At 44.3% G+C, this 27,927-nt stretch overlaps 1 protein-coding gene across 2 annotated transcripts; it reads left to right on the top strand.

The window, feature by feature from the left end:
- The first annotated feature begins 58 nt into the window (after nucleotides 1-58).
- On the top strand, nucleotides 59-27,905 carry gas2l3 (growth arrest-specific 2 like 3). Of its 2 annotated transcripts, none has more exons than XM_083935241.1 (9): nucleotides 59-191; nucleotides 11,930-11,985; nucleotides 17,791-17,977; nucleotides 19,075-19,193; nucleotides 20,543-20,681; nucleotides 22,085-22,148; nucleotides 22,254-22,395; nucleotides 24,581-24,685; nucleotides 25,438-27,905. In XM_083935241.1, the coding sequence occupies exons 2-9, from the start codon at nucleotides 11,962-11,964 to the stop codon at nucleotides 26,797-26,799; spliced, it is 2,142 nt and encodes a 713-aa protein (XP_083791367.1). In that variant the 5' UTR covers nucleotides 59-191; nucleotides 11,930-11,961; the 3' UTR covers nucleotides 26,800-27,905. The 2 variants fall into 2 exon arrangements, with proteins under 2 accessions (XP_083791367.1, XP_083791368.1); XM_083935242.1 differs by lacking the exon at nucleotides 59-191 and adding an exon at nucleotides 10,224-10,379.
- The last annotated feature ends 22 nt before the right edge of the window (nucleotides 27,906-27,927 follow it).

The raw sequence follows: 27,927 nt of genomic DNA, 5'->3' as shown, positions 1-27,927 counted from the left end.
GGCCGGAGCGCTCCCATTGGCTGATTCGAACAGCGCTGCCCACAAACACACAGCAGCGGAGAGCACGAGTAACTCCCGACAACAACTGGAGGAGCAGCTCCACATTCACCACCGGGGAAAAGGAAGGCGTTTAATGAACACGAGCTGCCCGGACTTTCTCCTGGAAGACTCTGTAGCCTTCAGTGTTGCTGGTAAGTCTAAAACTGTTTACTTCGTCTCAGCGAGGATAACCGGGGTATGGAGAAGTTTATCCGAAAGTTTCCCCCTGCTGTGGGGAGACGTTTCTCCCGTTTCTCCCCTAAAAAAAATTCCACGAGGCTCCTTCCTCGTGGAAGCAAACACTGAAAATACCGTTATTTTGCATACAACTGAAGTCCGGCGTGTGGGATAGTGAGTCCCGTAAAATATAGATACGTGTGTCTGCAAACTTCCAGGAGTTCAAAAGTAACGTACCATTTAAAAGTTAAGTTTTGTGGTTTTTTTTAGCTTTTTCCCGAAAACGTCGTCTGCGCAGCTATCCTCAGTGACCTTCACGTTCCCCTAAAGGCCGTGGTTATTTTCATTACTCAAACGTTAAACAACCCCGAGCCACAGCCCCATTTAAATGAACAAGGGCTGCGTTTGAAACTCGTTGTCATCCCTGCACTTTACAGCTTTCACTGTTGCATAATGGCAGTTAATGAATTGACACTGACAGGTTTGAGCGTGAACCGACAGCCTCCAGTCAGGAGCAGACACACACACACAAACACACACACACACACACACACACACACACATACATGTAAACTTGAGTGGCAGGTGGGAATACATAGGTAAGAGGATCAGTCATTTGCTGGGGCACATATCTCATGAGGCGTTGCATGATAACACAGTGGGGTTGAGCAGTGGCTGATTCTAGGATTAAGTGAGTGTTGTTTTGTGATGAGTTCATTAGGAAGAACAGGTTTAGGTGGAAGGTGACATTCCTTCTCCAACTCCTGTTTTTAGATCAAAGCACACTCTTGCTGGTGTACCTATTGTGTGCGGGACAATACGGAGGGATACATTAATACGAGGTTATTGCTCGTGTGACAGTCCTGTTTCCTGTTTGGGGAAAAAGGATGAAGTAAATGCTCTGCAGGTGCTTCCTGCAAAGAGTGTTACACCAGGGATTCCCACTGTGGCTCAGACACTGGTGGGGAGTTTATTTTGGTCCTCACAACAAGATATCTGTGTTCGACCTTGTGATTTAGCCTGGTAATCCTTCGCTTTGTTCATTATATGAATCGCTAAACAAGCAGGACAAGGACAACACCCACAAACAAGTGGGCGTTGATCCGGGCTACCTGTGATCGTGGCTGTGAATTGATTTGCCTCTAATTCATTGAATATTACTCAGAATTTGGTGTCACTATAAGTCACGACTTAAGGAAAAGGGTGAACAGGAGCGTTCTTTTTATGCATCCTCATTTGCTGTTCCATGAAAAACTACAACATTTCATTGTCCCACACTTGTTTATCTAAATGGCATACAGTCCAATATCATTCCCACCAGTCAGCTGATGTGAAACGGACAAATTTCATTAACGTTAAAGATCCGTAAAAATGTGCTTCCTGTGTTTAGAATGTTGAGTTAGTTGTAACTTAATGGGACAACACACCTGCCTTATTATCAGCCACAATCACACGGCAAAGCTGCAACAGAGAAGATGTCCATCCGCGTTCTAAATGAGTTATTATTCTTATTGGCCCAAGTTACCCTGCTGTCAGTCTGGACTCGCACAGAAAGTCACGAGTCAGAATGAACCTAATCTGTTTTTCTAACGAGCACTAAGTGAACACTGTCTGGAGAGACTTGTTCTCTCCCAAATTCGATTTGTATCCTTCCTTTCTCTTGCCGCTCCTCTGGTGAATGCAGCTCAGAACGAACACATTGGAAAATATTTAAAGTTACAGTCGGGAAGATTTCTCTTTTGTTGTGTTGACGGCACCCATGGCGACGACGAGCCATAATTGCAGGTGTGTTTTTAGAGCTCCCTTCCCAATGTCGCCATAGACACCTAGTTGCCGGGTGTAAGCAGCACTTTCATCTGTGGGCCATAGGCTCAGCCACCATTGTGTGACCTCTTTCGGTGGAAGGGACTTAACCGACATTTATTTAAATGAAAATCTTAAAGATTATTACTTTAAAGCTATACCAATGGATATTTTTATATGAACAAAAGAAAGAGCGATGGCTTATAATGGCAAAATTGCCCCCAAGTGGCCAAAAAATGAATTAATGGAAGTTGTCGGTCAAATCTTTTAAAACTGCATTTGGAGCTTCAGAAAATTGTTTAAGTTTTATCACAATACCATATGAATTATTTGGGCAACAATGCAATATTTGCTGATATCACGAAGTCTCAAGATACAATTTCGATTGGATTCACTTCAGGGGCCCATGGCCTGAGAAATAGTGTCTATAATTAACATAAGTTTCATTTATATTAATATGACACTTATGACTGAGCTCTTTCAGACATTTAAATGAAAAACAAACAGTTCCTTTTAATGAAAATGTTACATATAAAGTGGGAATTTCAAAACGAAGACAGCTTGGATCGATGTAGCATTACCACCCTGAGTGACATAGTGACAGTAATGCAAATTTTTGAATATTTTACACGAGCAAATCCCAAAAGCAGTCCTGTGACAATCCCATTCAGCAAGTTTACTACTTTTTGTTTGATTTTGGACAGAAAGACTTTACTAAAAGTCTGTCCAGTGAGTGTTACACTTGTGTCCATTGTTGTCCCTTAGACTGTACAAAAATCTGTCACCAGATCACCGCAGCAGGATGGCACTCTGTTTCAGACGAAGCTGTCACTGCTCAGCTCTCAATGAATAAGCACACACATACAGCAGCCCCAATTCCAACTATCTTCATAACCACCATCTGCTTGATCTTTGGCATCAGGCCTCACAGTTTGGACCTGCCAGGGCTCCCGAAGGAAGTTAAGATACGCATGCATGCATGCACGCACACACACACACACACACACACACACACACACACACACACACACACACACACACACACACACACACACACACACACACACACACACACACACACACACACACACACACACACACACACACACACACACACACACACACACACACACACACATCATATGAGACAAAGAAGGCTTAATGAGTTAAAAATGCACGTGGGCACATATGGGCTGTGATGCTGCGTGTGTGGACACAATGGAGACGATAATGAAATCTTGGATTACCCCTCATTTATTTAGGGTACAGCTTACAGGAAGGGAATGGTGGAGGGGCAATGTGTTTAAAAGGGGGTTTGTTATTCTGTGGGTGTGTACTGTAAAATGTTGCACCGTAGGGCCGATATGCATCATTCATAGACGTTGGTTTGAGTTTGTAACGTTTGTATGCTGTGAGATAACCGAGTAAGCTGTATTCTTTTAATGCTACAAGTCGTTCTATGAATACAGTATTATACTAACATTTCATAACTAAAATCCTCATACGGAGGCTGGTAAAAGTCTATTTGGTTGATTTTTCAGTCTGATTTGCATTCATATTGTCATATCTTGTCAGCACTGACCATTTGAGGGCTGTGATTTATTTAGATTTTCCTTTGTTTCTATTTTAGTGTCAGTTTAAACGTCCTTTTGTCCCGCCTTTTGGGGCGGTGTGAGTGTGTTTCTGCTCACAGAAGATCTAAGGATGCACAGGTTTCTCCGAACATGGCTTAGCACCGGTGAGGCTTATTAAGGTGAAAGGTAACCCAGTTTTTAAATCCTACACCCCTCCCCACTATAACTAGGAGTATTATCTGACAAACAACCGGGGCCAATTAGGCTGAGCTGGACGACCCCCCCCGACCTTTCACGTCTCCTTGGCCTGACCTTCTGTGAAGGGGCCGACGGGGCTGTTTGGGCTACAGAGGCTTATCTGAAGTGACCCTGATAAAGCTTGTTACATGGAAACACTGGGGTGAGGTGTGTTTTGGAAGCTGTAGATCCCTCTTTTTTTGTTGAACAAATCCTTGATTATTTTCAGAGCTCTGACAGAATATCATCATTTGGTGTGACTGAGTTCCCATGTGAAGTGTTATCAGTAAAAGGAGGCTTCACATGATTAACCAGTGTTGACATTAAAGGAGGAGCACAGCCCTGCTTCACAAACAGTATTTACACTGGTAAGTTTAAAGCAGGAGATAAAGTAGCAGTGTCTGGTGCTTGACAGATGTCACATTTGAAATCAAAAGGTTTTTGCAACCGTTGGTTCCTTCCTGCCTATCTGTCAACAGCTTCACGTCTCAGTGCATTCATTTAATGAACACATAATGTGACGCACTCGTGTGAACACGTCATTATGGGATGAGCATACATTTCCAAACTTTCAAAAGAGCCGACAGCTAACTGCTGAGGAAAGCTCAACGGTCCCGCTGGTGTGGTAGTGTGCCCACAGGTCTTTCAAACGGCTGGCCTGCTACATGCCTGTGCTACGACTGAAGCAATTATGTCATTGCAGTTAGCTGGCCTTCGTGTGTGTGTGTAAGTGTGTGAGGTCATCAGAAACGGCTCAGAGCTGGCATCGTGCCAGGCCTGCTGCAGTTTAAAGGAAACCATGCCTGCGTGCTGGTCGCTGCTGATGGTCTCAACCAACTGACTGCTGACATCATGTAGGGAGGGAATTCAAAAATGAGGACGATGACCGTTTTAAAGTGCAGGTTCAGACTTTGCAGTTGGCACAGGCAGGTGTCATGATGGTATGTTAGAGAACTGGTTTGTGGTTTGGCTGTAGCTCCATCATGTATTCATGTTTTCAGTCATTAGTCTGGGGAAGAGGTGCATTAATGAGACATGCCGTAGCAAACTCCTTTCTAGCCTTTCTGCATTGTTTCATACAAACCAGTGCTTATGATGTGTCATGAGACTGCATCGCACAGCCCATCCATTCTTCTGTTTTCATAAACGGCTCAGCTCTGAGGTGTGGTGAGGCGTTGCCACGGAGCAGATTTAGTGTATCCTCTTGTAGCTCCTGTTAAACACTTTGCATATTCTCTTCGCAAAAACTGGCAAGTATTTTGTTTTAGTTTGTTGCTGGTTCAAGGTTTGAAATGTTGTGAGGAATGTCTTCGTCAAGTCAGCTCAGATGTTGTGTTCAGTTAGCCTTTGTATGTTTTAAAGCACTGTGAGAAACCCTAACGTTTTAAGTCCATTTATTAAAACCGTATTGCATTTTCTACTTGGAGACAATCAATCAACAGCTACTGGCTTTGTTTTTGTGCCATATAAACAATCTTGTGCGGCGGCTCACGTGCAAGAGGCAGTGTTTTGCCAACTGGCCTCTTTTCACGGACCTGGAGTCAGCTCGCATCAGTTCCACTGCTTTTCAGGGTTATGGAAGGCAGGATAGGAAGGCTGATCCTGAGTCGGCAGAAACAGGGCTTTGAAATTGTGGGGATGACCCGGTGGCGTGGAGTGAGCTGTGGATTAGCATCAACAAATCAAAATGGGATTGGCAGGTGGCTCCCACTCATTCAAGCCTTTAAGATGGACTTTACTCACAGTGTCTCACCTCTAAGGAAAGACGGCTCCAACAAGGACAAGAGGAAGGAGGCCAAGACATGTTTTAATCCTGTCTGAAAGAGGGCTAGTCTTTTACCACGGAAAACCATGATGAGCAAGCTCGTACAGGCCCAGGGGGGAGTGAATTGCTTTAGAAAATAAAGTTTCATTGAAGATGTTGTGCTCAGTTCAACAACACGCAGTTGACGTATATTTACTTTTTTCATTCTCCTCAACTGAATGAATTTCCCTCTCGACACGGTGCGGCCGGGCCCCATCTGTAATGAAAAAGAGGAGGCCGGGCTCTAAATGAAACTCTCCCCTGACGGGGTAATTAAGTCCAGACACAAAGGGCTCAGCAGGAAGGACTTTAATAGAGGAGGAGTTAGTATTCTCCAGGGACAAGGTTGGCCCAGCACAACCCTTTTGGACTAAAGGGAAGAGGAATGGCTCAGCAGGTTCACTGGCTCTGTGAGCTGGCCCACAGCCACTCCACACCACGGGCACACACACACAAAGATCTTACTCATCCGTTTCTGTCCGCTCAAGTTATCAAATCAGATGCCTAAAATAGGGCCTCTTTTTCGTATAAACTGAGACGCTTTCAGTCTTAAAACGCAATGCAATAGAATCTGTATCTGAAGGAGTATGCTGGAAACAAACTAGTGTATGTGACCTGACATACAGCTTTTCTCTATTTAAAGAAATTCTTTGACTAACACTCAAAAACAGATTTTGTCAACTAATTGATCAGTGGATTCAGTCAACAGATCTGTAAAACTGGCTAGCTCTCCACTAACAGGGTTGAGCACCCCTGGACTAAAGACGTAGTCCACCCAGATCAAGATGACAGGTTAGTCGACTAATCGAATAAGGAGGCCGCCCCACTGCCATGACACAAAGAGGGATACGGGTGTCTCTTGAAGACACTCATTGAGTTGCACTTTGTTATACACAAGTAATTGTATAAAGAATGAAAGAAGAGAGCTTGAGAGAAAAGTTAAAATCCTGATACATTTTTATCTCTGCACACCTGTCCAAATACTGTGCCGGGCGGCCGAGCTGCATGAAGCATACTAACCCCTCCATCACATGCAGAGTGGCAGACAGTAGTTCAAGTTTCAAGTTGGTTGGTACCCGAAAGGACAAAAAAGCTTTCAGAAAAATAAAATTAGATAAAAGACATAATGAGAAATGTGTTTCTCCATCTAAAAGTCCCTAACCTCCAGGCTCAGCGCTACGTGTTAGTAGGTGGAGGCGGGAGAGCTGTGTGGCGTCCGTGCCATCTGTCTCTGCCCAAATTGTGCTAACGTCTAAAGGATTAAAAATCAAACGTTAGTGTCTCTGGGAACAAAAACAACACCTCAAAGACTGGCACATGGCTGACTTTGGTGTGATTTTTTTTTAGTCATGTTGTTATTCCCCTGACACACTCGCATAACCGTGTAGTGGAAAATCAAAAGGACACACCGCCTGAACATTCTACTTTTAACTCATTACGTAATGCATTCTCATTTCTCTTTTGCAATCATGCACGGGTGCTCCCATGCACTGGCGGAGCACCGCAGGCTGCATGCGTGCGCCACGTGCTTTGTGTGTTGTGATGACGGAGCGGCGTGGAGGTGGATGCGCTCTGCTGTCTGGAATAGCGCTGATCCTCTTAAACGATTACTAGACGCATCCAGAGAGAGGCGACCTGCGTGGGGAACATGCGGACAGATGTCTCACCCCCACCCTCAACAAAACACACACACAACCTCTATGTTTAGTTCAGGCTACAGGGAAGCTCGTACAAGATCCCTTTCCTTTAAATAGACTCCAAGTCTATTATCATGCTCATTTGAACCCGGACAAAGGCAATTCCTTTAATTTATTCAGCACCTTTTACTGGCAGGAAGTGGATTGTGTGTTCCTTGTTGAGCACTATTAGGAGAAAACAAGTCTCTTAAGAAGAGCCAAATCCGTTGTTTGTTTTTACATCAATACATCCGTTCAAATCAAAGATGTTTGAACAAACGTATCTTTGTCGGTGCCTTCAGACAAATTGACACCATCATCATAAAATTCATTATTATCTGTCAGTCTGTAAATGTGGAATCCCTTCTTGTCTGATAACACATTGACTTTGAAATTATGTCGAATTGCCAGTGCAGTTACAATCAGTATATAAAATATTATTACACAGTTCCTGAAAACTGTGATCCCTGGAATTGCATATATACAGTGTATATATAAAGTACTACAATATACTGCAATGTGTTTACAAATGTAACATCTGGAAACCCCAATCTGAAGTGGGTCCATTCATCTGAAAATAGCAGTTTTCCTGAGGGGATAAAACAGGAAACAAAGCTTTTATTTCACTCGCAACTAGAAACACAGGTTAGTCAACCCAAACCTGACTGGGGTCTTTTGTGTACCCGGTTTCTGTGCCTCGTTTACCAGGCTAACCCTGATGTGGCTTTAGAAATAAAGGGATGGCTCACGTGCGCACCGGAACAAAAGCTAAAGTTAGAGTAAACTAATGGGGATTCTTGGAAAATTATAAATTCCCACTCCTGTTGTGTGAGCGGGGCTTTCTCAGAAACACCCAAAATAACTTTGTTCATATGAAGTACAGCTGCATCATGAGCTTGATGATGTCGGTTAATCCCCAGAGAGGCTCAGCTGCATATTTGTCCCCAAAGAAATAATTCACAAAAACATAATCGTAAAAAGCAACTTCTTGCTGACAGAAGCAGGGAGGTTACGGAGGAAACGGGACATTGCAGAAGGATGGCAGAAGAGTGCCGGCATTGTCGGATGTCTTTTCTCCTGGCAACTGTTGGAGAATGTGCGTGGTGTCGAGCCCTGCCCTGCCCTTTCCAGTGTGCCACTCCCAAGTTCACCACCATTATAAAACACGTTTTGTCTTCGCCTCCCCTTTTTGGCTTCAATACTTTCGCCCTCCTCTGTGCTTGACATTTGACTGTGTGTGGGTGCCTTTGGTCCCTGTAGGGAGTCAGGCTCTGCCGGGGCCCCAGATGCACACAACTGGAGTCCAGAGCCAAAGATTTGCCCTTTTGTCCTGCGTTGTTGAGCGTGACCCTTCTTGCACGCCTGCGTGCTGAAAAGAAGCAGAGCCTTTCTGGATTGTTTCCCTCTTCTGAAATCCTAAATGTCACCCTTCCGTCAGTGTTTCTGGTTATTCTGCTTTGCAGCCTTGAGGACATTGATTTAACAGACTCCACTGACCCTTTGAAATCCTCTCAGGCTCGGCCTAGATGCCAAAACTTCAGCTTGATCAGCCAGTGATACGATTCCATCCTTCCTTTATAAATCAAGAGTATTTCTCTTGAATATCCGGTCCTTGACTTTAAAATGGCCTTAGGCATCCTAGGGCTGCACCAATCTGACTTCTTCCGTCCAGATATTGACATCTGGGCTTTGGGTATGGCTAATGCAAAGTTCCAATCCAATACCAGTGTTTCATAATAAGCTGTATGCCTAACTGCGTGGAAGTAACTGGGTTCATTCTTTTATGTGTAAGGTGACATCAGGCTGGACTTAAACATTGCTTTACTAACAAAAATTTAACAAATAAATAATAGATATTAATGTACTGAATAATAAAGAATTTATTCTTAAATTAATTTAGTCAATGTACTAAACCTACTCTGTAAAGTGTCCTGAGATAACTTTTGTTATGATTTGGCACTATAAATAAAATTGAATTGAACTGAATAGATCGGCCTCATTGTCACCGATGCCTGATACGGCTATTTGAGTCAGTATCGGCCCAATACCAGGTATCCATATCGGTGCATCTCTAGTATCAATCAGGGCATGTTGTTGTTTCATTTCTTAAATTAAGTGGTTTTATCTAGTGTCGTTTTTGACCAAACATTGTTGTAGAGTAATTTCAGGGATTCACATATTTTCATGTTTCTGAATAATCAGTCCAGTGCATGACTTCGTGCCCCAGGACACTTGATGTAATATGTAACAATATGTTCACAAAATGTTCTTCAGACAGCACTGCAATCATTAGAGCAGAGCTGGTTGGAACAGCTGTGGAAAACCAACATCTGTGCATCTTGATCAAATGACGTCATGTGTTTTGTTCTTTCTTCGCGGAGTTTGCTCTCTCCGAGGCCAATATTGCAACACTTTCCACATGGACGCAGCTGTCATCTCTTTATTGACATCAACAGCCATCAGAACAACGAGAGAGGAGCTCATTGTTTTCCTGCTTCCTACCCCAAACTTTGTGCTCAGAGCTGGTTTGGGAGGTTGTGGGAGTGCTCAGGGGTCCAGAGGGAGGTGGGGGATGAAAAGGAAGTGGAGGTAGGTAACCCCCCACCTCACCTCCTCTATCTCATTTCAACGCATCCCAGTTGGGTGTTCCTGGTTTTACTGCTGGCTTGGAGGTGCGTGCATGTGCGCGTGCATGTGTGCGTGTGTGTGTGTGTGTGTGTGTGTGTGTCAAAACAATGGAGGCTTTGTGAGAGGGTCCCGCCGTGAAAGGATTGTTCGGGAGGGGGGAGCAGAGGGGCAGTCGGGGCTTAGCGAAGCGGAGCCACTTCATTAGTCAGGGCTCTCCCTTTGCACCTCCTCCTCCCATCCATCCTCCCTCCCTGTCATCCTCTCGCTGCCTTTCCTTCCCCACTCACTCGTGGAGCCACAGAGGCAGGAGCCGCTCTGGCCGGACTGCACTGAGCGCAGCGCGGGGTTTTTACTCTGCATTGACGAGGATGTGCTTTTGAGGCTGCTCTTGTTTGTTTGGAGCCGCTTCCCGGCTCGGTACCGTACCGTTTCTGTTCTGAGGTAAGTTGTCTTGTGTTGTCATCCGTCCCGTCCCGTCCTTGGCCACTGACTTTCATCTTGTCTCCCCGGAGCTGCGGTCTTGGTGTCGGATGACTGCACGCAGCACTCTTAGGCAGGCCTTTGATGAACAACTGAGGATGTGATTAAAGTGGTTATAGGGCATTTCTAAATTTTAGTTTTTAAAAAAAAAATGTCTCATCAATTTCATCTCTCTATGCATGATGACATCAGTGGAAGACACAATCTTCCAGAAGTTTCACAAACCCATTTTGGTGCACAGTTTAAAGGAGGTGATATGTGTGTGTCTGCGGAGCATGGGGGGATGGTGGTGGAAGGGGACTATTGCCTCAGCTGTGTTGACCAAATTATCAGTGTTATTAGGATCTACATGCTCGTGATTGCTTTCTCCACCCCCCCACCCACTGCTTCTCTTTGTCAAACGCACACCCTCGGGGACAGTTGAGCGTCTGGGTAATCCTTCACATCCTGTGTGGGAAAGTGCAGCGAGGAGCACTCGGGCTAACCTCATCACTTCCTCGTGAGAAAGTCTGATCTACTAAAACTCACTGTGTCCAGAAAAAACAACAACGTCCCGGCTGTGTTTTACCCAGAGGGCCGCTCGCAGCAGCCGGACTGCCTGTTTGGGGCTTACATCCTGTCCAACTGTCCTCTCTGATGTTAATACTTTATCACTCCATTGCTACTTTATCATTACTCAGGGCATCATGGCTACATGATGTTTTGCTGTCACCTCGCAAAATTTAGAATTTTATGTCTCGTAAATGTGATTACACACTCATGACACAGTGCATTAGAAGATGGCAGTGATGTCTTCTTTGCTGATAGCCGAGGCTTTTTGCAGGGGAATCCCTTTGACAGTGAGAGTGTATTTTACTGTATGGAAAAGGATGAAATTAGTCTAGTAGGACTGTGTGGACATGATGGGATAATCGGGGTGTGTGCTCCTGAATGAAGCTCAAAAGTCAGTGGGTGTGGAACCAGTGAAGGTCACAGTTCATTCACAGGGTATTGATGTCTTTTTCTTGTCCCAGGAGTCAGAAGGCTCCAGTGTAGGGCTGGGCGGCACTAATGAATATTTAACATTATACATACAATGTATTAAATTAACCAAAATGAAAAAACGTTATAAAAATAAAATAAATGGTGAAATAAACATGTTCAGTATCAGTCTTTTACTGGCCATTTTAAATAAAGCATAAATCAAATTAATAGCTATATACAATAATTCTATCCAGCATTGTTTTCTGTTTTTTAGGTTCTGTAAAAAGGTTTTCATATTAGAAAACAACGCTGTCCTGCTCGGAGTTAAATGCAAATATGGATAATGTTGATTTGACATTCCTTACTATGCTGCACAATGTTCCTTTTAAGAACCGCCTGACCAGCCCATGATCAGATATCATGAGAAGAAACCCAGAGGCGAGTTGACCATCTGAACCTCCTCATTCAGATACTCTGAACTGCAAAGTACGACTGACATGTTGATATGATCTCTTTTTGACCCAAGTCCGTGTCTTCTCTTTCCACAGAATGAAGAAGTGAATCATCTGTGACTGCAGTCATGGCTGTCCAGACGGGCATCCAGGTAGGTTCATCTCCATCTAGACAGGATTAGGTACATCGAGGAGCAAGAACATTTCACATCTGTATTTTCTTCTCAATCTCACCACATCAGAAGATTAGTTTCAGATGTTATCAGTGCAGCTGAACTTGACTTTGAGTCCTTAATATAGCGCCCTCTTTTGGTCAATCGCAACCATTCTTCGTGTCCAGGGAGTGAGTCACCGATCAACATGCCAAATTAGGGGAGAAGGTCTCATACTCTGCCATAGTTATTCGAGACATCTGCCTCCCACTCAACAACTGCGGCGAGCCCACCTGTGCCGTCTTGTTGTTATGCATGTCTGACGTTCCGCTGCTCAGACCCCAAGGAGTTTCTCTGCACATTTTTTATGGGGAGTGGGTGGAATGTGCAACACTTTTTCCCCCTTTCCCTCCCAGCAACGAAATGCCAATACTCAAAACAACAAACGTATCGTGTTACAGAGTTGTCACATGGCAGCACCTCCTTGGGAAGGGCTTTTCTCTCACCACACGTCTTGGACTACGAATATGAAAGATATGTGTCCCAAGTGCTGTTCACATAACATGTGGCAGGAAACGTCTCAGACTGATGCTGATGTGTTGACGAGGCTGTGAAATCCTCCCTTGTTGGCTGGATGCTGTAGCTTCAGATGCACAGAATATCTGTGCCAGGATATTTTTAGATTGGTTTATATGGTGCATTATCTGTGTAGACTGCCTCATGTTTTCCTCAAATCATTGTTACTTTGTCTAAAATATGGGTAAGAGTAGTTTACATATCAATAAGTAACCCCTCAGGGTCAATTCCTGTTGTTTTGGTTATTTTTATCTTCTTGTTGTAGTTGCAAAATGCAAAGTAGTATAGGCACATTAGTTGATGCATAACACAAAAGAAGACATACTTAGTAGATGATATTGCGTGCTATCAAAGGCACCCTGTGAGGGTATTGATCCACATCAGACACCACAGTCTGATGCTACTGCAGAGACTGTAACACAGCTCAGCTCGGAGCTTCACTGCCCATGTAGAGCACAGTCACATTGGATAACCGGTCCAGTCTGACTGCTCTGTTCAGCCATGCTGAAAATGTATGCACTCATGGAAGTATAAGTAGCATATGCGCACGTATATTAATGCAGCAGTAAAACACATACAACAAATCTAATGTCTGCAGGTATTGGTCTCATGCTCGGATGTCTGAGCAAACCTCAGAAATCTGCTGCGACGGCCTGTTACTGAGGGCTTAAAACCCTGTTGCTGAAAGGAAAAGCTGAGACGTCTTTGTTTTTGGCTCAAGAGTGCTTCTGAGTTTACCTGATGGGGTTTCCTCACCATCTAATCATTCAGTCCTTCAAAGTTCAAAGAAACAAAGGGAAGTGCGCTGGAACTCTCACACACACACAATCATGGCCAAACAGAATATCCTAGGAGCTCTCCAAGTATTTGAAAAGGGCAACATGTCCACGTTAGCTCAGCCTGGTCAAATCAAGCGGATCTGGGTTGAGTGATCCTGGAAGGTCGAAGATCAACGACCAGGCAACGGGAAGTTGGGAAAGTCAAGAAATTGGGATTGGAGGAGTGGAAAGGCTTGTTTTTGGTATCATATAAAAAATGTAACTTCTGCTGTAGTTCAAGTTGGAGCTGAACATTTGACGAAGCTACGGTGAAGAAAACAGTGAGGTCTTTCATTACTGATACTTGGCTTGTGCACAGGCTTCATATTCATGATTCATTAACATGGCATGGAGAAAAGGCTTTGTAGTGTGTATAGATTATGCAGTCATAAGAACAGCTTATATAATGAGAAATACGTTTAAACATGACCATAGTAGACATAAATCATGAGAAAAGATTACAAGAAGCATTTTGCTACATCCCACCTTTCCCTTCAGCCTTCCTGCTGTTGACTATTGTCTCAGGCCGGACTTTAGTCGTCCTTGGTATAAGTGGCTCAGGTTAAGAGCATCAGAAACTCTAAAGCGTAAATAGTAACATACAGACCTCAGTGCATTGCATTTCATACCAGGATTACCAACCCACATTCCAGAATCTAATGCCGACTCGAGTGGTGAAAGGTTGAGACCTTCTCTACGCTTTACAATGCAGGTTTTAGTGTACAACTCTAGGCTGCTCTAATGCTCTCTGTGGACCTGTATGCAGTCAGGTGACAGAGTGGGAGGATGGATTATCTCTGTTCATTTACATAACCTCTAAACGTTACACTGCGCTGCCTTATTTTCTAATAAGCTGCTGTCGAGAAAGGCACATATGTTGTTGTGGACCTGCAGGGCGCCGCGGGAAGCCTGCCCTTCTGAACCATCAGTGTTATGTAATGTGTGTGCGTACAAGTGTCTGTTTGTGTCTGTGTGGGTCAGCTCATCCCTTTTGAAGTGAGGTAACCTTTTTTAGTTTGGAACATCACGAGTTTTTGCCCCCGTCTCCTGCCTTTTTTAACGCGTCTGATCCCCAGGCTCTATCTGTGTTCCCGCCCCTCCCACCCCCCCTTTGGGTTCAAAGGTCACCCTGGTGTGGACGAGTGAGGAACTTTAAAAAAAAACTTTCCCAGAGCAGTGACGTCCCTTTAGACGTTTATTCTAAACATTTGTTTGCATGTCCCTTATCCTAACACTGAGCTAACTACAGGGCCTTCTGGGCCAAATGTTTCACCAGACATCAGAGTACACAGAGTTGGATTTATTAAATTACTTAAATGAGTCAAAGTTGCCTGAAGCTGAATTTTAAAGGCGCATGAAGTTAAGTTCACTTGTCGTGAGGAGTACTACTCAGTTTTTGGAATATTTTCTATGGTTCTGGAAGGAGCTTTCCAAAGTGAAAAATATAACCCCAACTAAAGATGCTATTGAGTTGCATTATGGGAATTGTAGGAGTCTGTATTTTTGGACCTTGACCCACACAAGGGACTAACACCTAGTCCACACTTAAACGGCTGTTTTTGAACCGTTTTGGAGTGTCGTCCACACAAACAGAGTTTTAGGTCACTGAAACAGATCAGAGTGACGATTTTTAGAAACGGTGAATGTAACTGCCACTTCTGCTCTCTTTAGAGAGACAAAACGTGTCGGCAAATCAGAGAGACGAGGTGTGACAAAATTCAGATTTCAAAACATTCCAAAACGAAACAGTGTGCGAGGTTTCACAAATGAGGCGGCGTCGTGCAGTGGACGTGTCCAAAACAGTGTTGGTTCTATACTATAAGAGGACTTTCTCACACATTTTGACGCTATAAAAAACAAGGGGACCGGTGATGATGGACAGCTGTGATAGACTCGTAATTGGCTTGGTGGGTGTGTGGGCAGGACTTGGAAACTTAGGGCGTACTCACACTGTCCTTCCGCACCGCGACCCGGGCTTTAGGGTACTTGTCCCCCCTCCCTCTCCCCCCGCGCCCCAGGCCCGTTAGCACTCACACTGCCTGGGCCTCGCGCAAATGCTTCTTGCTGTCCACACGACATCACGTCGTAACACGTCACACGCATTGATCACGTGTGTGTGGCTTTGTTTTAAAATCTTTCCATAGACCTCGGAGTTTTTGTGCGTCTTGTCGACTGTTTTTGAATATTTTCATCCGACCAAATCTGCAGTAAACACTCCACCTCCGCATCACACCAACGAACCTTTCACCGCCGTTGTTGTTGTTGTTGTTGTTGTTAAATGTCCGCGCATGGTCCGTTGTTCTATTTTCTATGTCCGAACAGGCGCACATACCGCTACCGCCGTAGGGCTCGTGCTTGTGCTCGTACACGTGCGCACGCTCGTGTTCGTACATGTGCAAACGGCTCTGCTAAAGCCCACCTCTTTCAAGCGGGCTGTGGACGGCCCGCTGTCCGCAGTTATGTGCGGAACGGGTGCACTCTGCTTAAACGTACTAGGCTTTAGCTGAAAAAACGGTTTTGCCCGGGACAGAAGGACAGTGTGAGTGCGCCCTTAGAAACTCTGGTTGGAAAAGTACAGCATAGCGGCACCAGTATTGAGGATGTTTCGGCTTCACTTGGAAGTGCAATACTAAATCACTTTACTCCCTTTTTGAAGTAAAAAATATTTCTTTTTGCATTAATCTCAATGATAGATTTGAGTTTTATTTCTTTCAGAATGAAAATCCCCTCATTAGGATTAAGGTTCAGCATTATGGCAACATTTTAAATAGTCCAGTGAATTTAGAGTCCTTGTTACTCTCCTAATTTGTTATTATCTTTTCTTCTTAGCATTGTGAGATTTGAATTAGATTTAATCTCACAATGCTAAATTAGATCTAGATTAGGAAGTAAAGAGTCTTTAGACATTGTCCCATAAACATCCAGTCTGTGCTCGATCCAATGCTTCATTAAAATGATACACACAGCCCCACACACAGTCAAAGTATCCCGATTACCAGCAGCAGCACATTACTGTATAACAGCCTCTCTGTTTCGACTGGCCAGAAGGTTTCCTGCGAGTAGACCGAACAAACAAGATGAATTCAAGGCCACAACAAGACCGGCCCTTGTTTTAAGCACAATAACCCATTCACTACAGTGGATGCAATGTCTCGTTATTGCTCGATGACATGTGACGGACACGAAGATTAAAGGCTGTATCTTAAACAGATGTCAACAAACTGGACAGGGGAGGAGGGTCGTCCGTAAGTGAGTTATATAACGTCTGGACAAGTTGTCACAGTGAACATCTGCTGCTGGTTTCTAGATCGCCTCTCCCGTTTCCTGCAAATAATTAAAAAAGTTGGAATAAAACAATATGGGAATAACGTGATGTTTTTCTTGAATAGAAGTTTTCTTATTCCATATTGATCTTTAAAACTTTCACAACACTTTGGGTTAGTGTAGTTTGGTCCATAATTTGTCCACCATTGTCTCAGTATTTGACCTAAATGTATGTCTGACTAAATGATTTACATATTTACATGTTGGCTGTGAAACCAAGAAAACAGAGGCTCCTCAGGATTGTTTTCCTCTCTCTCTTTCATATTTTAAACCCGGTGAAAAGACAAAGTATGCGAGAGGAGGGCATGTGACAGTAGAGATGGACATGATGAGACATCAGTGATCAGCGTCTGGCTGCAGGCACTGAGCCCCGGACTGTGAGCCAGTGCTAGACTACCATTTATGCAGTCAAGTACAACAGCATTTAATTGTCCATTTTTCCTTTTTGTATTTGCAACAAAAGAACAAAAACCTATCAGGTTGTCTTTCAGCGCACAATGAAAGATATTAAGAACCCTAAATAATGGGGCCGGTGATTAAAGATGAAGCTGAGTTTGTGGTGTTTACCCAGAGTAAACCACAGTGGTTCCCAGGCCCAGTGGCGGCGTCGGAGCAGAACATTGAAGTGTGGTATGACGGCACCCTGACACGTCCTCTCTGCATGGATGGCTCTCTTAAACGCCTCAGATATTCTCACTGTCAAGCAAGGCTGAATGGTAACTAGAGTATGATAATGTGTCGGCTGAGGAGAAACTGCTAACCTATATTCAGGGTTAAAAGAACCAACATTCTATACGTTTGTCGAGTCTTGTTCTACAGTACATCAAGACATGCTTAGACTTATCTCACAATTCCTCACTGAAGATGTAAAATGTCTTAAGAGTAACACTCTTCAAATTAGTGTGGCAGCCCAGTTATTGAGACGTCTGTCTAATCTATTATTCTGTGTGTGTTTCTAAGCCTTTAAGTCATAAAAGATGTACAGTATTTGATTGATTTCCAGGATCTTGGTGGTTGCTGCAATTTTTACACAGATTTTCTTTGCATATATAAACCGTCACAAATCACCATCTCCTCTCGTCTGCAGGCATGGTTCGGCGAGAAGTTCGATGCCCCGCTGCTGAGCCCCAGGAGCCCTCGCAGCCCCTTAGCACAGCGGCACGGACCCGGTCTCGCAGACGTCTTCCAGTATGACCAGTGGCTGGCAGTGCGACACGAAGCCACACTGGTGCCCATGCAGGAAGATCTGGCCATCTGGCTCACCGGCATGCTGGGTAAGAGCTGCGAATCAGCTAAGAAGTAGTGCCGATTTTAGTGGTTTTGTCTCACCCTCTGACTGTTTTTTATCATGCTGTTTTGACATCTTTCGGGGAAAACAGATGTTCATTTTTCTCTTTCTCTACTGAGTGACATGGGCACATACACCATTGCAAATGTGTCCAAACATGCGCATATGTGAATCAACACTGGGCATTCGCATACTAACAGTTTCCCCCCTCGAGGCTAGGAAAATACCAAAGCACAATTGACACGGGTCTCACGTGTAATTGGATTTGGATGCCGTAAACAGTGACAGAAACAGGAGTGGAACAAAATCCCTCATTTCATCCGTCTCCCTTCTATTATACTGACATGTATTGTCCCTCATGATACAATGGAGCAGTGAGGAAACTGAAGCTGACTCTATTGTTGACTGGTGAAACTGCTTTTTTTGTCTTTTTCATATAAAAGACAGTTTTTTCTCATGAGGAATGTGGGCAGGTACTTAACACTCAACGTGAGTTATTGGTAACCGTGACCGTGATGACCTGTATCCCACATCTTTAGCCTTTTTTAAGCGATCTGATCGTCAATCCTGACTGAGGGGCTGGATGCTGAAGAAACAGGTGGCGTGCAGCGGATAAAGTTTCAAGCCCAGAGGCGCGGCTGTTGTAGTGTGGAAAATAAACTTTTGTGTAGTAATCTTTTGTCACTTAGTGTTATGGCTATTTTGGATTTTGTTCCCAATGTGAATTCAGTTCACATGGCCTTTGTTGTGTTTCAGAGGGCGGTGATTTACAATAAGGGGTCGTGGGAGTGCCATTAAGGGCTCTAAGAGTTTGTAGGAGTCCTCTGTTGTAAAGCAACTGTTAATGTCTTTTCACCGGGTCCTACAACAACAGACAAAGCAGAAGAAAAAAAACAGCTTATAGACTGAAGAAGAATTTAGTATTTAATCTGAGCTGTAACTGCATTTGTTTTGTCCTGGAGATGTTTTGGACCCACAAAAAGTTAAATAAAGTGGGACAAATCTCTGTATAAAAGGGTCTTGCAGATGAAAAAGTATGTCTTGCACTGTGCTGGAAATTGAATTTGTCTCTTCACTTTTCAGGCATTGAGGTAAGAGCGGAGTTTTTCATGGAGGAGCTGAATAACGGCGTGAAGCTCTGCCAGCTTATTGGTGTGCTGCAGACCAAGATCGCCGAGAGCTGCCCCTCCGCACTATGCAAGGTGAGTCACACAGCAGCGATGAAAATAGCCGGGACCATCGTCCAAAAGCACAGCTTTCGTGCTCACACGTGGAGGACGTTTGGGGAGAACGCTGCAGGTCATGGAATGGACACATTTCTGACTCCATTTAGTTGAAGTTCAGTTAGTGCACACAAAATTCCTGCTGTTATAAATAGAAAACGCCTCATGGTGATCTCCCTACAAACTCTATTTCCTCATTTATTTATGTGGACTCACACCGCTTCCCTGGAAAGTCCCACCCTCTTCCCCTTGCCTGACCTCTGACGCTCGCCCAGAAATGCTGCGTTCCAGTGACATGGGAAGTCCAAAGCTTCGGACCTCCAACTAGGCAGTGGAATGCTTCAACGTGGAACCTCCTACTAGCAAATTTGAGAGAGATCGACCTACCTTGAATATTTTAGTAGGAGGTTCACTTTGACTAACCTGACTCTCGCCAGATGAATTTTGTTCCGCCTTGCTTCCCTCATCCATCTGGGATTGCTGGACTGGGAAGCGATTTCAGGAGACTGGGCCTTATCAAAAATCCTTGCATATGATTGGATAAACCACTTGTCCATCATCTTTACTGACGTACTACTTCAACCACTCACATCGAAACCAACCCGTGACGCTGATGAGTGTGCAGGGAAAAGCCAAACAGAACAGCCGACATTGTTTCCACCAACAAAAGCCTTCAGAGCCGTTTTCTGCTGTTCTTTTAAAAAAGAAATAGTCGCTAAATTGGACACGGATGAAATAGCAGCATCGATGTTGACGTCTTCTTCCACGATGCAAGCCGCCACAGCCGTTTCTCTATCTATAAAACCCCGTCACGCAGTCCTGATTGGCCTGACCATTTCTTTCGGACCCGTAAATCCCTCATCATCCTATGGAGCGAATCCAGATGGTTGAGTGGAGCTAGGCGGAGTCAAGACGGAAGCGAGGCGGAACGAAAGTCATTGGGCGAGAGTCAGGTTACACTTTTACAGGCATTCCAGTGCATTTCGCCTAGTTGGAGGTCCGAAACTTCAGACTTCCCATGATACTTGAACGCAGTATGAGCAGCGCCCGTAAAACCGAGCGACGAATGACAGGCAGGAAGCTCGACCAATCATTTCATTCGGTCCGAATAAAATGATCGGTCAGACTTCTATCAGAAATAAATGATAATTTAATATTTTTGAGTTTCAACACCTGTTGGATTTCTTTTACATTTTAGTGTGAGATACATTTATTAGTAGCATTTTCAGATCACAAAAGAAAAGTGTAAAAATGCCAGAGCGGTAAGAATAGCTTTAACTACATCCACTGAGTGTCATGATGATTCATAGTTTGATTTTTCCCGACAGCTGTTCCCAAGGAAGATTGCGTGTAAGCGAGACGCATCTCCAGGTTCCTTCTTCGCCCGCGACAACACTGCCAACTTCCTTGCCTGGTGTCGTCACGTCGGTGTGGAGGAGACCTACCTGTTTGAGTCCGAGGGCCTTGGTAAGAGCTGCAGCACATACCTCTGAAACTTTCTTTCATCTATTCTGGAGTGAACGCATCTTTTAATCACCGAGATGCATAATGCCTCTCGTCATAAAACCTATTAAGCAGGTGTGGAATCCATAACATCAAGTTCTGCATAACACTAGTCCAATGAAAAAGGACAATAGAAAGAATTTCATAAAGGATAAGTGGGTACAGATAATGGGTGGATGAAAGGAATCAATCTTTATAGGATAAAATGCCAAATGCCATAATTTCTGTTGCTCTCCTTCCGCTTTCCCCTCCTTCCCTTTAGCAGCCTTAACTCTGTTAAAATCCAACCATCTAAAATGTGAACCTGTGTCTGAGTAAATGTGACCTTTGAGTTTTTGTAAATAGGAACATTGTGTATTTTGGGCTCATATATGACCTGGCAACCCCGTCCTGGTTATGTAGATATGAATCTCTTTTGTTGCACTGCAAGAACCCACTGTAACTTATCAAAATGCTACTCCAAAGGTCGAGATTGTTTGTCACAACCCTGCCTCTTGAATAACCAGATAAAAACTCAAAATGCAAGATTTGTTTATCCAAGCAAGCAGAACAAAGAATGTCACCTTAATCGACTGGTAAATATTTTCTTCCAGCTACAAAGTGTCCAAATAACTTTCTAACACCAGCCAAGTCCTGCTTTTGGAAAAAAAATGGTATCATGATGAATTTACCTGCATGTGCTTGGACACAGTCTAACTCGGGGGAAGGGGAAACCCCTATTTTTCCTCTAAATCATTTCTTTCTTTAGCGAGCATTGGTTGAGTCCAAGACAGTCTCAGTTTCTTTTTGGACGGATTTTAAAACTGAGTAAAAAAGAATACACAAAGCTCCTGTGCCGTCCTTTGCAAGAACAAACACATTTTATATATTCATTAGGAGGTAGATCTTTCTGCGGATTTGCATCGGTTCTTTCCTGTGAACGGCGGGAAACAGACTAGACTGCGGCTGTAAGCTCCTTTATGACTTGCGGAGCTCTGTTGTTTAAGCCTTACTTCTTAATGGTTTAAACAGATCTGTGCACTCTGTATGGGGGATCACTTAATTATAAGTAATGGCTCTCCAAAAAACGGATCGGAGCGATTTAGAAAGAAAGCCATATGTCTTCTGTGATTCTCTTATTCACTTTATATATTTTTGTTAAAGTTGTGCTCTCCATTCCCAGAGCTCTGTTCTCTTCTGCATGAATCACCCAGCACCCCGGAGGGAATCACTAACTTTATTTTATGTGCTACTAATTTTAAAATGTAACACGTGAATTTTGTCACACCTCGTCCCTCTGATTTGCCATCATGTTGTCTCTCTAAACAGAGCTGAAGTGTCAGCTGCTTCTTCGCATTAGTGAACTGTTAATTTGTTTTCTGTCTCAGTGCTGCACAAGGAGCCGCGGCAGGTTTGTCTCTGTCTGTTGGAGATCGGCCGCATCGTCTCCAAGTAAGTCTATGAACACGGGAGCTTCATCTTGTTAAATAAGTTTAAGATTGATTGCATATTTTAGTACCATATGTGCACATGTTTACTCTGCTGTTTGTATCTCAGGTATGGTGTAGAGCCCCCTGTGCTGGTGAAGCTAGAGAAGGAGATTGAGTTGGAGGAGACTCTGCTGATGACAGAAGAGCCGCGTCCCCCTGTCAAAACCTTCAGCGTGTGCTGCCAGCATGGCGGCCTCTACCAGCCGGGGGTGAGTTCTGACTGACAGCGGAACATATGAACACCGTTCTGTTTTCAAACAGACAGAACATGAAAGTCAGACACAACAATGGCCTTCATCTCCTTTGACTGGTCACGTTACTGCCACCAAACACTTGTAATATTGTTGAGCCAACTTCAGTGTAAATGAATGATTCCCAACCAGGGGTACTTGTACCTCAGGGGGTACTTAAAAAGATTGTACAGAAGCTCAGCTAATTTGAAAAAAAAAAAAAAATGTGATTTGATTAAAATAATGAATCAGCTATAATACCTGAACACTACATATTGCATGTAAGATGGTGTGAAAACTAGTCAGCAAGCAAGCACAGAAGTTTGAACATGTAGATAAAAGTAGATAGTTGAAATATTTAGCTAAAGTAAAGAGTAAACAGTTGAAATATTTAGCTAAAGTAATGAGTAAACAGTTGAAATATTTAGCTAAAAGAAATGGATAAACAGTTGAAATATTTAGCTAAAGTAAAGAGTAAACAGTTGAAATATTTAGCTAAAAGAAATGGATAAACAGTTGAAATATTTAGCTAAAGTAATGAGTAAACAGTTGAAATATTTAGCTAAAAGAAATGGATAAACAGTTGAAATAGTTAGCTTAAAGTAATGAGTAAACCGCTGAAATGGTTAAAAGTAATGGATAAACAGTTGAAATAGTTAGCTTAAAGTAATGAGTAAACCGTTGAAATGGTTAAAAGTAATGGATAAACAGTTGAAATGGTTAGCTTAAAGTAACGAGGAAACAGTTGAAATAGTGAGCTTAAAGTAATGAGTAAACAGTTGAAATAGTTAGCTTAAAGTAACGAGTAAACAGTTGAAATAGTTAGCTTAAATAACGAGTAAACAGTTGAAATGGTTAGCTTATAGCAACGAGTAAACAGTTGAAATAGTTAGCTTAAAGTAACGAGTAAACAGTTGAAATAGTTAGCTTAAATAACGAGTAAACAGTTGAAATGGTTAGCTTAAAGCAACGAGTAAACAGTTGAAATAGTTAGCTTAAAGTAACGTGTAAACAGTTGAAATAGTTAGCTTAAAGTAACGTGTAAACAGTTGAAATAGTTAGCTTAAAGTTATGAGTGAACGGTTGAAACATTAAGCCTCACTTAGTAGTAAAAGTAGTAGTATTACTGACCAAACCAACCTAAATATTTACAATTCAATTGCATTAAACGACTAACAATATTATCCACTTTTATATAACGAATGGTGTTATTTGGAACACGCATTGGGAAATTGATGAAGAGGTGCGTGAGTTCATCTGACATGGCTGCGGGGGTACCTCAGACATAAAGGGTGGGAACCGCTGCTCTAGATGAAGGGGTTGACACACTCACAAGCGCAAAGAGAGCTGCTGTTCGCTCAAACAATAAATTTCCATGCAGTAAACAGCTGAAGGGCTACAGCTGATCACGTTAGCATCACATAGGTGGTCCATGTGCGACCCAGTTGAAGCCGCTTCATTCGCCCCACAGGGTAAGACACGTCACCGCTGACCACGTGATGCTCTGCTGGCGCCCTGTGACTCACTCTCGCACAGCTACGAATACACACAGGGTTGAACTGGCTGTTCATGCCTCAGTGTAAATACCCCTTCACAGTGCAGAGGCTCGTCCATCAACACTATAGATGATGTCTGGTGGATGTTGTGATTCTGACACTGTCAGTGAGTTCATTCTCTGTCCTGTTCAGCAGTGCAATGAGGCGCCATCGTCGTCAGAGTCAGGGGGGTTATTCCCAGAGGAAACAGCTGGGCTAAAAATAACTGCACCCGTTGAAGTGGATGGCAGTTTGCTTATTTGGGAACAAACATACTAGTTTGATGCTTTTCTCCAGTTTGTGAGCTGCAGCTTGTAGCAGTTACTGTCAGTTTTTAGTCCAGTGTGTCTTCATCACCTTCATCATCATCACCATGTGTCTCATCTTTGGAGATACATTTGGTCTCACTTGCTTCAGTGGGTGTAATTGCATTATTGCTCACTTATGCATCGACAAAATACCACAGGTCCTTGAATATATCGCTTTATTTTTCAGCCATCTGAGGTGACACTCGATTATCTTCCAGCTGTAAATTTTGGGTTATTAAATAACCATATGTTTCTCCCAGTGTTTCTGCCCAAAAAAGACCTCCAACATGGCCACTTATGATCCTCTATTGTGCCTTGTAGGAGCACGGCATGGATGATCCACCTTGCAACTGTGCCAACAGAGTGTCCATTGAGTACCTATCTGAGGGACGCTACAGACTGGGAGACAAAACCCTCTTTATTCGGGTGAGTACACACACACACACACACACACACACACACACACACACACACACACACACACACACACACACACACACACACACACACACACACTTGGCTCACTTCATGTCAGTAGTCTCTAAGTTGTCCCATTCAGAAGTAGCAGCCTGGTCATGTCATGGCTAATTTTACATGTTCAATATTTTATTTTTCTCAGAAATAATAGCAATATACTTATATCTACGGTAGAAGTAAGTTTATAATCAAGTTGCTACAGAAAAAGGAGATGAAGATTTTGTAAATGCCAAATTGCAATAAGTGTAATGCAAAAGGCAGAAGCACATTATCACTGGTTCCGTTAAACTGTTATTGGCACCTTTACCAGCACTGTTTAAAACAAGAGCTGAAGTACAGTATAAAGCACAACCATAAATACTATGTTTACGTCCTGTTAAGATCCTTAGGATACACTCTGCCAGTGTGTGTTTGTGAGCTCTGGCAGAGATGCAGGAGTCTTCACTACAACACTGAAAGCTGCGGGTAACACATGTAATCTTGTTTGCCGTTAGCACTGAATTGCTCTAGGCGATTACATCATAATTACTCTGCTGTCCGTGGTGCCAAGCCTCAGGACAGGTGACTCGTTTCTACACCCGCAGCAGCTACTCTATATTTGGAGGGAATATGTCACTGTGTATTTTTAACTGCGCACAAAGATCTGTGTCTTTTTTTTATACTCTAGGGAAGAAAATTAACCAATTTATCTCCCTCCACAGATGCTTCATGGTAAACATGTGATGGTGCGTGTGGGTGGCGGCTGGGACACACTGCGCGGCTTCCTCATGAAATACGACCCTCTGCGAGTGCTGCAGTTCACCACTCTGGAGCAGAAGATCCTGGCCTTTCAGAAAGGCCCCCCTGGCCTGGGAGGTCACCATGGCAATGCAGCCGCACCTCCTCCTCCTGACATGGACCCCCTCACCGCTGTCAACAACCTCATGTCCTCCTCATCGTCCTCTTCCTCCACCTCATCGTCCTCTTCTTCCTCCAGCCCAGCCTGTAAGCCGGCGTCTGTGACCACCACGGGTCAGACGTGTCGGTCCTACACCCCCTCTCCAGCCTGCACACCCACGTTGCCGAGAAAAGGGGCTGCCACAGCGCTTAAGAAGAACCTGCAGGGGACACCCTCTTCCCCCAGGAAGCCTACCCAGCTGCCCCTGCCCACCACCACCAAAGGTTCCTCCTCTCTGCCCTCAACGCCTGTGGGAAGCGCCTCCAGAGCGCCTCCCAGCCCGGGGTGTCAGGGTGCGCAGGTCCATCGTAGAGCTCTGACTCCATCCTCAGCTCCGTCACGTGTCCCCGCAGATCCACCGCCCGCCTCCAAATTGAAGCTCAGACCGTCACCACGCGGCCCCCCCTCACAGCCCAGGAGCCCCGTCTGCCCAGAGCCGTCATCCAAATTCCCCAAACCCTCCAGCCCCTGCACCTCCCCCATCGCTGCCTCTGTGCCTCGCCCCATCGCCGCACCAGTACGGGCACCCACCTCTAAAGATGCCCGGCCACCAACGGGCGCTAACCAGCGCTCTCGCCTTGCACAGCGCCGACCCGGCTCCCCGGCTTCGCGCCTCCGTCTAGAGGCAGCTAGGCGGGTGCGGACAGCCACAAGAGCTGCCGCGACGCCAACTCCCCAAACCCGTACCCCCACCCCCAGCTCACGGACAGCCTCCCCGGCGCTGCCGAAACCGACCTGCTCCCAGCCGAAGAGCAAAGAGGTCATAGCCAAAGCCAAGGGGCCGGCCCCGGCCAAGGTGGTTGCTGCCCCTCCACGCGACACTGCTGCTGTCCCCGGGCGGGTCCCAGGGGGCATCACCGGCCCTTCTCCCACCAGCAAAGCCAATCAGAAAACAGCAGCTGCAGCACAGAGGGTGGGGCGAAAGCCAGCAGCCACCACCAACCCCATCAACGGGAAGGCGACTCTAAAACCCGCAGCGACTCCAGGACTCGCCCCGCAGAAAACCAGCCCTAACATCAAAGCTGTCAAGGCTGAGCCCGGCGCCAGCAAGAAGATCCCACAATACAAGGGCAAAAACGAGGACCCTTATTTTGAAATGAACAGTCGGAGGAGGCAGAAGACGTAACGGGACGGCCTCTGCTCACAGCTTCTTATCACAGCAGCACTTGTTGGAACTGTCCGTACCCAATCCTCATCCAAAAGCTTCTCCTTTTTTGCCCCCACCCCCCAATTTTTATTGTTTGTTTCTTGGATGTTATTTAATAGCCTTTTATTTTTGTTAATCCAAAAGGGTCAAATGTGTCATCCTTTGTATGTCTCGTCTTTGGGGTGATTTTTATTTTAATTTTAATTTTGAGCAGTCAGTTAACCTGGTTAACAGCTAAAACTTGCACAATGTTTACATATTCACTTTGGTTACATGTACAGCCATTAACAGACTTTTACAGAACAAAAGAGTTTTATAGAAAAAAAACCACATTCAAACACTAACCTCAAAGCTTTTTAGCTCACCACGTGATCACAGGATACAGCCATGGTTCAGTAACATCGGTTTTTATTCATGGTGAAGTTGTTTTCGTCAAGGTTACCAAAGTTGTGACATTTCTGGAGTTCAGTGAAACAACTGGAACACAAATCGTGGTTTCTGATGATTTTTTCCTCCTCTCCCCAGTGAGAACTTTCTTTCCACTGGTGGACATCCAGATGTGATTTTTGTATAAATGATATCTAGGTTGGGAGGTTTGTCTGGACCGCGCCAAACAGGGCGTCACCAGGAACGGGCCTTCCTGTCGTGTGCCTTCATCAGAAATCTCCTTATTCTGAGCGGCTTTAGAATGTATTAGATGTCTGGGTCGGGGGGGTGGGGGTTAATGTTTTTTACCGATAATTGCACAGTGTGTACGAGCACTCATGAAAAGCCTGAGTCGCAGATGAACTACTGATCAAAACGCCTCTTTTCTTTCTAACAGAAAACTCTCCTCGGTATAGCCGTGCTTTTCTATGGTTTCTAATGTTTGTGTGTATTAAAGATCTAGTTTTCTATGTGGTGTTTGTGGATGTGTGTGAGTAACTACAGTTTATATGTCATCCGTGAGGCTTTTCTTGTTTGGCACTTTACAGAAACCGCCGTGTTTGTCACAATTTGAATGTTGATTTTGTCGATTGCGTCTCTTTGTCCCAGCTACCTTTTGTCATTTTGATTAATAAATGGACAAATGTTTTAAAGATTAACTGGGCTCTTTGTCTTATTCAA

This window comes from Echiichthys vipera (assembly GCF_963691815.1).
Source record: "Echiichthys vipera genome assembly, chromosome: 20".
NCBI classification, from domain to species: domain Eukaryota; kingdom Metazoa; phylum Chordata; class Actinopteri; order Perciformes; family Trachinidae; genus Echiichthys; species Echiichthys vipera.
The sequence above is the reverse complement of the archived record's forward strand: the minus strand, read 5'-3'. Positions and strand labels throughout refer to the sequence as shown.

What these genes read in the sequence shown, in the direction of transcription:
- gas2l3 (XM_083935241.1), top strand. Translation starts at nt 11,962, where the DNA reads ATGGCTGTCCAGACGGGCATCCAG. An exon ending in CTGTCCAGACGGGCATCCAG is followed by an intron (nt 11,986 to 17,790) that starts GTAGGTTCATCT and finishes TCTCGTCTGCAG; the next exon opens with GCATGGTTCGGCGAGAAGTT. An exon ending in GTTTGAGTCCGAGGGCCTTG is followed by an intron (nt 20,682 to 22,084) that starts GTAAGAGCTGCA and finishes TTTCTGTCTCAG; the next exon opens with TGCTGCACAAGGAGCCGCGG.